This window comes from Hippocampus guttulatus, chromosome 9 (assembly GCF_054856545.1).
Source record: "Hippocampus guttulatus isolate MCC_2025c chromosome 9, RoL_Hgut_1.0, whole genome shotgun sequence".
NCBI lineage: Eukaryota > Metazoa > Chordata > Actinopteri > Syngnathiformes > Syngnathidae > Hippocampus > Hippocampus guttulatus.
The window spans coordinates 19,482,952-19,496,822 of record NC_141269.1 but is presented as its reverse complement, the minus strand read 5'-3'; the positions used below and the strand labels follow the sequence as shown (position 1 = coordinate 19,496,822).

Here is a 13,871-nt window from a genome sequence, read left to right as displayed (position 1 = left end):
GGCACATTTCTTTCATTGAAAAAAATCCTGCGGCACACCACTACCTGAAAATGTGAAAAAAAGCTTATTTTAACAATTAAGTGTTGTTTTTACTCTATGTGTTTTTTTAACATTGAAAAATAACGCAGTATTATAACAGTGAATGGGAATCAAATCAACCTGCATTTATTTTAATGGCAAGTAAAATATAGTGAATTAGAACTTTAACTTGCTCAGGTTCGGATTTTTTTCTGTGTGACAGCCAGAAGTCCGGTTCTTTGTCTCACGGTCGTTTGCGCCCTCCCACAATATTGTACCAATCCCTTTTCCTATTTTGAGTCTTTGTATAATTCCAACATCATTCAAATGACTTTTCTGCTGAATGTGTCGCTTGGGCCAGTCCAGCTCCCATTTAGTCCAGGGGTCGGGAACATATGGCTCTCCGAGCCAGATGCAATCGTCAAAAGAGCCACATATGGCTCACGAGCCATATGTGGCTCTTTTGACGATTGCATCTGGCTCGGAGATAAAACAAAATATTCTCGCTTGTTTAATCCATCCATCGATTTTATTTATTTATTTATTTATTACTGCTCATTTCCTGTTCACGGCTGCAGTTGTCTCCAGGAGTTATTATGATTGGATAATACTGGCCCGACGTAGGCCGTTGCAGCCCGTATCAGGGTTTTTTTTACCCCATACTCCCGAAGCACCCCCCACAGAATTACCCAAGGGACACGGTCAAATGCTTTCTCCTAGTCCACAAAGCACATAGAGAGTCGTTGGGGGAGTTCCCATGTACCCTCGAGGATCCTGCTAAGGGTGTAGAGCTGGTCCACTGTTCCACGACCGGGATGAAAACCACACTGCTGCTCCTCAATCTGAGGCTCGACTTCCCGACGGACCCTCCTCTCCAGCACCCCTGAATAGACCTTAACAGGGAGGCTGAGGAGATCCCTCTGTAGTCGGAACACACCCTCCAGTCCCCCTTTTTAAAAAGAGGGACCACGAACCCCGGTCTGCCAATCCAGAGGCACTCTCCCTGATGACCACGCAATGTTGTAGAGGCGTTTCAACCAAGACAGACCCACAACGTCCAGAGCCTTGAGGAGCTCCGGGCGGATTGCATCCATCCCTGGGGCCTTGCCACAAGGAGCTTTTTAACCACATCGGTGAATTCATCCACAGAGATCGGAGAGCCCACCTCAGAGTCCTCAGACTCTGCTTCCTCCAAGGATGTTGGTGGAGTTGAGGAGTTCTTCGAAGGACTCTGCCCACCGACTCACAACATCCCGAGTCAAGGTCAGCAGCGCCCCATCCCTACTGTTCACAGTGTTAGTGGTGCACTGCTCCTCCCCCCCTCCCGAGATGTCGTATGGTGGACCAGAATTTCCTCAAAGCCGTCCGGAGGTCGGCTTCCATGGCCTCACTGAACTCTTCCCACGCCCGAGTTTTTGTCCCGGCGAACACTGAAGTTGCGTTCCGCTTGGCCAGTCGATACCCGTCAGCTGCCTCTGGGGTCCCACAGGCCATAAAGGCTCGATAGGACTCCTTCTTCAGCTTGACGGCATCCCTTACTGCTGGTGTCCACCAGCGAGTACGGGGGTTGCCGCCACAACAGGCACCAACCACCTTACGGCCACAACTCAGATTGGCCGCCTCAACAATAGAGGCACGGAACATGGTCCACTCGGGCTCAATGTCCCCCGCCTCCCCCGGAACATGGGAAAAGCTCTGTCGGAGGTGGGAGTTGAAACTCCTTCTGACAGGGGATTCCGCCAGATGCTCCCAACAAACCGTCACAATACGTTTGGGTCTGCAGGTCGGACCGGCATCTTCCCCCACCATCGGAGCCAACTCACCACCAGGTGGTGATCAGTTGACAGCTTCGCCCCTCTCTTCACCCGAGTGTCCAGAACATGCGGCCGCAAATCCGATGATACAACCACAAAGTCGATCATCGAACTGCGGCCTAGGGTGTCCCGGTGCCAAGTGCACATATGGACACCCTTATGTTTGAACAAGGTGTTCCTTATGGACAATCCGTGACGAGCACAGAAGTCCAACAGCAAAACACCACTCGAGTTCTGATCGGGTGGGGGTTCCTCCCAATCACGGCCTTCCAGGTCTCACTGTCATTGCCCACATGAGCATTGAAGTCCCCTAGCAGAACAAGGGAGTCCCCAGCAGGAGTACTCTCCAGCACACCCTCCAAGGATTCCTAAAAGGGTGGGTACACTGAGCTGCTGTTTGGTGCATATGCACTAAAAAAAGTGAGGACCCGTCCCCCCACCCGAAGGCGGAGGGAGGCAACCCTCTCGTCTACCGTTGTGAACCCCAATGTACAGGCACTGAGCCGGGGGGCAATGAGCATGCCCACACCTGCTCTACGCCTCGCACAATGGGCAACTCCAGAGTGGAAGAGAGTCCAACCCCTAGGCTGTGTGGAGGCAAGTCAGACTATATCCAGTCCGAACTTTTCTACCTTGCACACCAGCTCAGGCTCCTTCCCCGCAAGAGAGGTGACATTCCACGTCCCTAGAGCTAGCTTCTGTAGCCAAGGATCAGACCGCCAGGGTCCCTGCCTTTGGCTGCCGCCCAGCTTACACTGCACCTGATCCCTTTGGCCCCTCCCATAGGTGGTGAGCCCATTAGAAGGGGGACCCACATTGCCTCTTTGGGATGAGCCCGGCCGGGACCCATGGGTCTAGGCCTGGCCACCAGGCACTCGCCAACAAGACAACTTAGCTCCTAGGATCATTGGGACACACAAACCCCTCCTCCACGCTAAGGTGATGGCTCACGGAGGGACACATTTTTAATCCCTCTTTAAAAATTTGTGTTTGGCAAGTTAACCCATTATTTATTTTTTTAAACATTCTATCACAAAATTGCATTGGCCTCATGTTCTGCCCTGGTCAGAAGAGTTATGTGTCCAACTGGTGTTGTTTATCCATGGGAGGGGCATATTTCTACATGGCCTTGCATTTATAAAGCAATGAATCTGAATTGTCTGTCACAAAAGTGAGGACAGCGCCCTCAGTTTGTGTCTTTTGTTATCCGAGTGGTGCATTCCACAGGGGGGCAGGGTTGCATAGGTTGAGTGGAATGGTAAATTTGGCAGAGGGAAGGGCCAGTGTCAAGAAGGTGACCTCTTGTGGGCACCTCGGGTATGACAGGCACAGTACCTCCTTTCATTAGATTGATGTCCTGACGAATGTTTTGTGCATTCAGGACAAATTTATATGAAGCCACCGTTAGGCTTGGAGCGTAACAATGGGAAGTTGCTTTGGTTGGCATTGAAACAGAAAATTGTATGCACTTGTGACCAAATTTTCCTTTGACTGGAATCAATCAAGGGCACGAAACGACAGCAGGTCCTGGCCGATAAGAAGAGGAACCAAATGAACCAGGGGAACATAGAAAGGGTGGACCAGTCTTTCATGGACACGCCTGGTTGTACAACATTATGAGGAAAGGAAGGACCTGCTGGCTGTGAAGGCAAAAGAAAATTGGCAGCAACTGAAGGCATAGAAGGATGAATACCTGGCTTAGGTGCTGAATGATGTTGCCTGGCTGAGGTGTAGAAACAGGAAGTGTGCTGCTTGGCTGCGGCCCGGAAGCAGAAAAGATTGCACCTCTCAGTTGAACTGCAGAGCGAGGGCTTGCAGCTCTTGTTGAGCGGAAACAGAAATGTAATTGCTGTGGAAGAGACAGTGAAGTGCAGCTAATGGCTGTGAAGCCGACCCAAGAACGGCAATAAATTGTAGAAGCACTTCCTAAATCGGCGCAGGTGCGCACAACGGGGATGAGTTGAACTTCATTGGGGAGTCGGAAATGATGCAGGTCCCAGAGGGGAATCTCCAAAGAAGTGCTGTGGCAAGGTGGTAAATTGCGGCACGCGTGGCAGGTTACGTTTAACCTGGTGTGACGTCATGCTGCCCGTGACTGAACAAACGTGATTGCACGCCAAGTAATTCAGATTGGTGTTTACTGTGCTTTTAATTTAGTTAACTTGTTCCTAACCTGTGCCTGTATCCGTTATTCTCCACTGAAGACACTTTTAGCCGTGTCAAGATCTTGGTCACTCAATTTCCACCATGCTATGACATTTAAAACAGTATAGCTCAAAGTTTGTGCCATGTTCGTATGTGTTAAGGTTTCATTTAAAGTATTGCACAATGAGGCTTATAGTTCAGATAAATCAAAGTTGCTCCAACCACACCAACAAAAGCCTTAAATTGCAACAGCTGTGTTTAAATGGCTGGCAAGTGAAGCATAATAAAATAATGCTTTCACGACAGCTGCAGCTGCAACAAAGTGCTTTACACAACATCTAACGGGTCAATATGAATCAAACCACTCAAAATCAGTACCTCAAGGCAACAAAAATTAAAAAGTACAAAGTGAGTAGCTCAATTATGAAGCGGTAATGCGTATACCACTGACAATTGTTAAGCTTTGAGGAGCAACAACTGGAATTCCTTGGTGGAATTCCTGTGCCCAAAAATGTCTTCAAGTGTAAATATTGAATGATGACATTTTATCATTTCTACACGGAAGTTCAATCAATGTTTTAAAATCATCTATGTATTTTGTCCGAGTGTGTTTGCCGTACTTGGGGAACTCTTGTGCATGCACCACACTTTGCGCAGGGGCCACAAATATCGGAACTGTAGTTGCCATGGCCTGGAAGTCAGACCACAACTTTTTACTTTACTGCAGTTTTAATATTTTAAAGAACAACATTTCAAAACTAACAACCAGTGCTGCCATGTTTGATGAAGCAGATCCAATACAGTGGTGCAAGTCGATGTCGTGGGAGGGTGAAAGTTACAGAAGCCCATGGGGGTGAAAAGCTCACTGCAGCAAAAGGAGAAGCGGGGGGAGTGAAAGCATTTATGATTTTGTAAATGGTTCCCAACTAAAAATTAGAAATCTTAAAAAAATCCCATATTGAGAAATAAATGTTTTATTCCAGTACTGGTAAAACATTTCCGTTTTTGTGATATTATATGTTTGCAAAATTGTATATTAGTAAAGTTTGTGGGTTATTTGAAGATAGTCACATTCTATTTTTCATTCTTTCTGCTATGATCTCTTTATTTTTGAAGAGTACATGGAGTAATGATTCAATTCTGATTCGCAAGTCATTCTATACTAGCACGAATAACTAAGCAGGATTGAGAAGTCATTTGTTAATATCAGCAAATATAAGGCAGTATTTAGATATAATCATTGACAGTTCCAAACATTTGTTTGACCAAATATGTGCAAGAAACCTGAAGAGGAATAAAACTTTCACCATGCCCATTACTCCATAAACATGGTCAAATCATCAACAGAATGTCTTCACCGGATGTAAATAGAATGATTTTATTGAGCCAAAGCCCACAACCAATACAGATTTTCAAACCTTGTCCTTTGTAGAACTGAAGACCAAGATAAAGTGCCACTACTTGATTTGATTTGTAGTGTTCTAATAGTGCAGTTACTGTAATCAACAGTTTTTGAAATATTTATAAATATGTATTTCTGTAGAGATTCTATATTTTTCTTTTTTTTGGGGGGGGGGCATGGCTCAGTAGTTGTTTCCCAACCCAAAGGTTAGGGGTTCAATCCTCTGCCATTGCAACCACGTTGAAATGTCCTTGAGCAATAAGATAATGAACCCCCAGTTGCTCCTGATGCGGTGTCATCAATAGGTAAATGAGGTAATGCTTTGAGCACCAAAGGCAGAGAAGCGCTATACAAGTCAAAGTCCATTCTTCATCTTTTAAAGTGGGCGTCAAAAAGCCAATAAATTGGTCCAAGGCAAAGGGCCTAATTGTCTTAAGGTTCATTTTGTTATTAAAAAAAAGTCGTGAAGTTGCATTTTTACATATGCTTGTGAAATGGGAATTTGTCTTTTGAATGGTGCCCATGAGTGTGAGTGTCACGTCATCTTTTTGTGGTTTTCTATAGGACTGGGTTGACCACATAAATACTGTTAACCACACAGCGGCCTGCAAGGACCTGCGCAACAAGTGAGGATAAAGTTGCTTTACTTGAACCTTTTAGCACCTTTAATTAATGAATGTTATGTGAAAAGATGTTTTCTGTTTTCATGAAGGTATCCTGATTGGAAACCAGATCTGAAGAGGTTAGTTTTATTTTCATTGTAACCATAATTGTATCACAGTATTAATCAATAACGCAAATTCATCTCTCCTTTTATTATTTATAATTTTATCTGTGGTTTTATTGTTCTTGTTTTGGTTGTAAAGTGTCCTTGAGTGTCTTGAAAGGCACTTATAAATGAAATGTATTATTATTATTAACATATTTTTAATGGTTCTTGATACCTCATTGCATTTTTTAAACAATTTCTATGGTGATGCACAACATGAAAATTCAAACCGATACGATCACCGATAATTTCCATGTTAGTATGGCCGATATCGACCTATACTGTATATATCATTTGTATTTCTATACTACAAATATATTATTGCAACTTAAAAGAAGAAAACGTTTCAATCATGCGTCTCGATGTTGTGGGATGGTAGGAAGCTGTCAGCGAGTTCCTCCCCTGAGGTGGTGCCAATGCCTGTGGGCTGCATGAGGCCTCGGCTGTGGCTCTCATTCTTTGAAATGAATGGGACCGTGCGCTTGTGAAAATGTTTACCCCAAGTTTCAGTATTTATCCTCTAAAGATTGATTTTAGAGTTGAGCTTTCAATTTCGGCCTAATTTCTCAGTATCTGACCATTTTGTTCCAATATACGGCCAACAATTATCGGTCCAATAAATATCATGCATCCATAAATTAAATTCAGCTGCAATGTGCCCAGTGTCTTACCTACTGTAGGTGTAATTGACATTACAAATTGGTTCACCATTGTCAAGAAAAGAAACATTTTGTGCACACCATATTTCTAAGTTAATTAACCCTTCACTTTTCAATTCCACTCCACAGCAAAAGCAGAGTGGAACAGCACAGGCTGCAGACGAGACCTCATTCTCCCCAGGACCACCGCCAACATCACTGCACAGGTTGGCCACCGGGCACAATATTGGGTCTTTTTTTTTTTTTTTCTTAAACTTCATTTCTGGTAGCTGTTGACATTGTGCAGAAGTACACCAATCTTTTCTTCAGCCCGTGTTTTCATTGACATCATGTTGAAAAAGCGCATGATTCTCATACCATGGGTTCAGTAGATTGCTATCCTTTTTTGGCCATTTTAAATTGTTTTTATCACAATGAATAATTAACTGAAGCTTTTTTTCCTCCCACATCTTTAGGAGATTCATCACATCATAGTGGCTTAAAACGCCCGTATAATGATCTGAATAAGCACTCTGCTGACACCAGCTGCGTCTCCAAGGCTGATCAGAGTTCTAAATATGGAAAATCTCATTCCTCCACTAAAACTGTCAAAAAGTCAACGAAGCCTGGGACTGAAACCAAAAGGACTGCAAATGCCAAGGCTGCTGACCCAGTGGGTGTATTTCACTTTTCAAATACATAAATAGTAATAAAGATTCTAAATACAGTGGAACTTCGATTAAACATACCCTTAACCAACAGATCCCGGATTCAGCGGACAGAATAGTGTCCAGTCCATTCTAAAGTCTTGACTGTACAATACCTTTCAAAGTCTTATAGTTCCAGAATTGGCCGTAATTCTCCACAGTGCCACTTTCAGTGCCATTCTTTTCTCTGCTCTCTCATCACTGATGAACAGTTAGATTACAGCATGGTAAAAAGCACATCACTATGAAAGCCTTGTTGGCAGAGGTAAATTACCCATCAAAACAATGTATGTATAGCCAGACATTGGTGGACGTGTTAGCAATGGAGCACAGACACGATCTTAGCATCTGCCATGGGCCTGCATCTAGCTCAAAAGGAGCATGCCTTATTGACCTATTTCTGTCTGCTGTTGTTTTCAGTGTAGCAAGTAGTATGCACGTATCTCTACCATGCTATTTTTGGTACAGTACAGTTACTCTTTTGTAAAAGCCTAAACAGTATTTATCCATCCATCCCTCCGTTTTCTGAACCGCTTTATCCTCACAAGGGTCGCGGGGTGTGCTGGAGCATATTCCAGCTGTCTTTGGGCAATATGCGAGGGACCCCCTGAACCAGTTGCCAGCTAGTCGCAGGGCAGACAGAGACGAACAACCATCCACACTCACACCTAGGGACAATCTTGAGTGTCCAATCAGCCTGCCATGCATGTTTTTGGAAAGTGGGAGGAAAACTGAATACCCGGAGAAAACCCACGCAGGCCCGGGGAGAACATGCAAACTCCACACAAGAAGGCCGGCGTCGGGATTGAACCCATAACCTTTGCACCGTGAAGGCAACGTGCTAACCAGTCGACCACCGGGCCGCCTCAAAGCTAAACAAAAGGCCTTATACACACATTTGCACGTGTGTTTGTGACAAATTGACATCCTGAAGCTGAAAAGAACATTTATTTCATCATGCAACCAATCCCGAAAAGAAAATGGCAACTTCAGAAAAATGCACAGCTCAGCCTAAAAATGCATTTAAAGCGATAAAAACTGCAATTTGGTGTCAACGCTAAACAATCCTTATCTCCACATTTCTTTTGTACAATTTGACAACCTGGACCCTAAACTGGCATTAACTTAATCATTCAGCAAATCCATATCAAGAAAAATGCAACTTGAGAAAAGTCCACACCTAAGCCTGAAAATGCACTTAAAGCGATACAAACTGCAATTGAGTGTCAAAGCTAAACAAAAGCCTTTATATACTTATCTCCACATGTATTTTGTACAACTTCAACATTAATCGAACCCGGTACCTCTGCACTGTGAGGTCGATGCACTAGCCACTCGATCACCAGGCCCCCAACAGTATTTATACTTTACATATTTGAGACAAAGATGTATTTACTTAAATCTTTAATTATAAAACCTTAGACAGTAATTAACATTCATCAGCATTGCCTTCTGAGAGAAACAAAGAGATTTGTGTCCATCTCACATTACGCTCTGACAGCCGTTAGCCTCCAACTAGCTCCTGGCCAGCTATTCCCATGCAGCTGTTGTGTTTATGATAAGACAATCTGTGTTGATGAGAGAGATAACAAGAGGAAGGTGCTGGGTGGGGCTGTGAAGATGCGCAGCCAATCAGCTCATGGGATAAATCCAATGATGCTGTCATTGATTGATGTCTCACCTGGCATCGCACCACGCCCCCCCCCCCCCCCCCCCCCACTATTTGAGAAAGACTCTTTTAGACTTTCGCTGCAATAGACTTTTTTTTTTTTTTTTTTTTTTTGCCTCCGGGTGCTTACACATGCCTGCCAATTTTTGTTGGCCTAGGTCAAACTTGTTCTGTGATTGGTTTTACTTTTTCACACGAGGTGATGCTACAGAGCCATTTTATTTAGATCATTTTGCTTTAAAATACCAAATTTTCACCAGGATGTTGAATATGCAGGTTTTTTGGGGGGTTAAAAAATAAACAATAGCCATAACAATTAATTTCTAACAAAACAATAGAGACCCCTAGTGGTCGCTGCTCGGGCCCTAATAGATACTGAAATGATTATATCGTAAATTAAATAAATACTGAAATGATTAGGAAATGCATGACACATATTTATATTTTGGCACGGTTGATCCTCCATAATTAACACTATTTTCTGTGTTGTGTCAAATGTGCAAGCCATTTATTTTCACTTTACAGTGACTTAACTATTACCTGATTCTTTCTCACATCACTCAAGTGGATCATACAGACCTAGTTGGAAATCGACCATATAGTTGTGTCGAATTTCCAGTGTTTCTTGTGTCTATTCAATGTGAGAGGCGGACATTACTGGTGTCTACTGTACATGTGTTTATTTGCTTCTTGAGATTCGCCGTTTAAGTTCTGTGTCAGTAGCTTGTTCTTTTTATGCTATTCAGATATTTCAAACGTTCAAGTTTGAGCTGTACTGGGTAAGAAAATGATCTGTAATAAGCGTGTTGCAGGTCATGTCCAATTTCAATTATTCGATTGGCACATATGTGCCTCATACTCTTGCTAAAATTAACCTCAAACCTTTGCTGTTTTTATTAGTCGTCCAATCCACCACCTGCCAAGAAAAAGAAAGAGACTGTGGCACCAGCATCCCAGGACGCATCCATAGCAGGCCGTCGGGATGATCCGACTGGGATTCCAAAGAAGAAAACAGAGCAAGAAGTTAATAAGTTAGTAGCATCTTATGGCGAGATCAACAGTGTGAACGTCATGCCAAAATCTGAGGAAGAGAGCCAAAAGGGTGATGGACAAAAGGTGCTTTTGAATTGTATTTTCTACATCAACAGCTCCTTTCATAAGCACTTACACTTACTCATTTACACTGTTTGACATATGACTAGAAAGCTTGGCAAACACTGAGTCAATCGCGCAGAACATTACAAGAGACATTTACACATCTGCAAAAGCAGTCATGTATCAGCGTACTGATAGTTAAATGGTCATACAGTATGTCCTCAATACTGTACAAATGAATTACATTATTCACTGGGGTTATGTTTACTAGTCCAGCATGTTTTGTTCATCAAGTCACGGGTTATAATATAACCTCTTACTGACATTTTCCTGAGTGCGACTCACACTAAGAGCATCCAGAAGTTCATCAAACCTTCCATCAGCATTAAATAAACTTCTGATGGTGGCATAATATAGGCCAGAAATACCTTTCTATCGCTTTTATTGCATGTCTCACAAGCTTTGTTCACTGGATTTCTACACCGGGGTTGTTTTGATCAGAGAGGGGAGGGGCGGTGGGGGCTTCTCCTCCTACTCCAACACAAGTAGAAACGTTTTAACATCTTGCCACGCTCGTGACCGGTGCTTATTTGTTTTTTGGGCTGCTAAATGCCTTCATGGTTGACAGCTCAATAAACTGTAAACAAGTCAGTAGACTCACCGGATGTACGAATTTTCTCGTTCCAATCCCTCCACACCTGCTCCTTTTTGGTTAGTTCCCGGTCACTATTGGATGCTCACTATTTTGTCGACATCCTAGTCCCACAGACTGATATTGATGATATTGTTCCTCATTGATTTTATTGCATCATATGTTGGGAGAGGAGGTGGTCGGGGGTATGCGTCTATGCTTTTGCCTCTGCTGCTGCATGATACAGTCCGTACATTCTCAATGGAGATTGGCTGTCGGCGATTTGTTGCTGCCAAAATTTCACTTCAGCCTACCATGGCAAAATGGGTGGTGGAATTTATTTATATATATATATACACACCGGTGTATACATATTTTTTGGGGTGGGGGGGTTGTGCGTGTTTATACATGGCCTATCAGAACCCAAATGATGCCAATATTAAGGTTCTGAAAGGGTTTTTGACTGTAATGTGTGAGGTAATAAAGTTAGTTCAAATCCAGATTATGGGGGGGGGGGATCTGGGAATCTGGGATAAAATAAAATCTGGGATTTTATTTTAGGCCGTAGCGCCCAGCCCTAATTGCTGCATAAAGTGGACTGGTATCCAGTGCCATCTGCCCAACAGACATTGTGAGGCATGAACATCTGTGGAGGTATATCTTATCTCTAGCAGTGGTCAAACAAAAAAATGTTTTTTCCTCTTCAAAAATGTTTTTTTTATTTTGATGTATTGAATCAAACTGAAACGAATTGTTCTACTTTGAAATACATTGAGATACATATTATTGGAGACATATACAGTATATTTGAAGGGAATGTCACTATTACAGTGCTGACAAGTTCATTCAAATGTATGTAAAGTGACAACTAAAAACTAATTGCATCATACCCTCTCGAACTGAGCTGTGCCATATGGAATCGTAATCCCACTGAGTAGATCCGAATCAAATTGTTCCACTTTCAAATCAAACTATCCTTGAATCATTTCGCACCACATGTAACAAAAACCATATTGAATTGTCCTTAGTGATTTACTCCACTAATCTCTGTAGTATAATAAATGGTAATTGATGCAATCACAGAATTATTCTATTTTAGTTATGTGCTTAAAAAATGTTGAATCCAGTTGATTGTTTTAATTTTTTTACTTAATTGTTGGCAATTAAATTTCAGAAACATTCCTAAAGTTTTATATTTGTGAAAACATGCATTACACTCAAAAGTGCTAATTCCCTTTTTAGATACCAGAGCCACAGCATTCTTCTGTCTGCAGTAACAGGTTTGTGTTGTTAAAGGCCATATTACCTCCCACATTAACAACTTTAATCTGACTCTGGCTTCTCTGAATTGTTATTTTCTGTTTACAGTGAACCTCCTATAAATCCAGACAAGGGTTCTGAAAAGAAATACTCTGGTAAGAAACCAGATATGTGTTTTTTATTTTTATTTTTTGTCCTATATCTGGTTGTGTCTAGGGCTGAGCGATTTGGACCACATTTTTTAAACAAAATAATCATGCCAGCTATCTTGATATGATACAAGAGTACTATGGTTTAGTGAAAACTAAAATATAATTCAAAAGAATGTGTAACGTGCAGTTCCAGCCTACGTTGACACTGCAGGGCTTGTTGCTCAATTCAGATTTTTTGTTAAATCCCGTCTTTATGGATTCATTCACATGATGAAACCAAATGCGACTTCTCATGTGAACACATAGCATTCGTGATGTGACGCACACGAGCACGACGGCGAGTGATATGCACCCCCACCCCTCCAAAAAAAAGTCACATGTCGTGTTTTTGGAAGTAAATATGGTCCATGGTGTAGCATCTCATTTTGCCAGAGTAGCAAGTCGAGAGGAGCTACATATAATTTGTGGATCTGAGGTGATGTCCCTTGATCCTCCTCATTCTATTGAGACATCTACTAAACCAGAATTACATTTATTCATATGTATATTCATAAGTATGTGAAACACCCAAGGGATTTTGTGATAGATCAGGAAACTGCCAACTACAAACTGCAGGATACTTGTTATCAGAAGGCCAATAATGTAAATGTCTTCTACACCCTCTACGGATAGTATTGTTAGACAAACCTCCTCCACTTCTGCCAGTGATCTAAGGTGTACCCAACAGCAAATGTCCCAGAGGCGCAAGAAGGCCCCCCCACAGCCTTCTCTTTTTGTCAAAAAATTGTGTCCATTGTGCTGAGAGTCCAGCTGACGAATTCCATGGTTTGTTTACGACCAGAGGCTAAATCAAGAAAGAATACTGCACCATGCCCCATTTTTGTGACGGACGAACATAGCTGTGGCTGTAAAGAATGTCTGTGTCCATCGTGGCAGTAATCCTAGGACCTGGTGGTTGCCACCAAAGTTGAGGGATGTGTTCTTGCTGTTGGCTAGTTTTAACCATGTTGTCGGCCTCTGGGACTTCTGAGGCAGCTGATTGGTGTCAACTGGCTAATTGGTGTGCTGCTTTGGTAATCGCTGAGGTAAAAACCTTGTGGCATAGTAGGAGCGAGGTAAGGCCATGGACAACTTCCCAATGGCTTATAGTCAACAGTCAACCATTTATGCCTCGAGCATAATTTTTTAAAACATTGTAACCTAACGTTTGTGGACTCTGGGAGGAATCTGATCAACCTTATTAACATGCAAAATATAATAGGCCAGAGCTGATGCATCTTGCTAATCACTACGTTGTCTCACTTCTCTGATCAAGTCTGTCTGTAGCACAGTGTTCTACATTTTAATCGGAACATCCTAGTCTCATGTAGCATGTGTTTTGGCAAATTGGTCAAGAAACTTGCATGAACTGAAGTGATTATTTACAGAAATCGATACAATATTCATTTTACCCTCTCATTTTGTTCTTGTTTCCTTTGGACTTCTCGACTGAAGTGAGTGAGGCTGACATAAGCACTTCTGCAAAGGTAAATGCGTACATACAATTGTGAATTCGCCAACCATTCACTCAT

General features: G+C 42.6%; 1 protein-coding gene across 4 annotated transcripts in view; it reads left to right on the top strand.

Annotated features, from left to right (window-relative positions):
- Positions 1-13,871, top strand: part of LOC147200703 (uncharacterized) — a 48,799-nt gene that overhangs the window by 15,481 nt on the left and 19,447 nt on the right. For all 4 annotated transcript variants that reach the window (XR_015101926.1, XM_086121144.1, XM_086121142.1 and 1 more), the window contains 8 exons: positions 5,944-6,005; positions 6,092-6,121; positions 6,937-7,013; positions 7,263-7,459; positions 10,063-10,278; positions 12,131-12,168; positions 12,257-12,303; positions 13,795-13,826. Coding sequence is in view for 3 of the 4 variants with exons in the window: in XM_086121142.1 (XP_085977268.1) it covers positions 5,944-6,005; positions 6,092-6,121; positions 6,937-7,013; positions 7,263-7,459; positions 10,063-10,278; positions 12,131-12,168; positions 12,257-12,303; positions 13,795-13,826 (699 nt within the window). In the remaining variant the exon portion in view is untranslated. The remainder of the gene's footprint in view (positions 1-5,943; positions 6,006-6,091; positions 6,122-6,936; positions 7,014-7,262; positions 7,460-10,062; positions 10,279-12,130; positions 12,169-12,256; positions 12,304-13,794; positions 13,827-13,871) is intronic.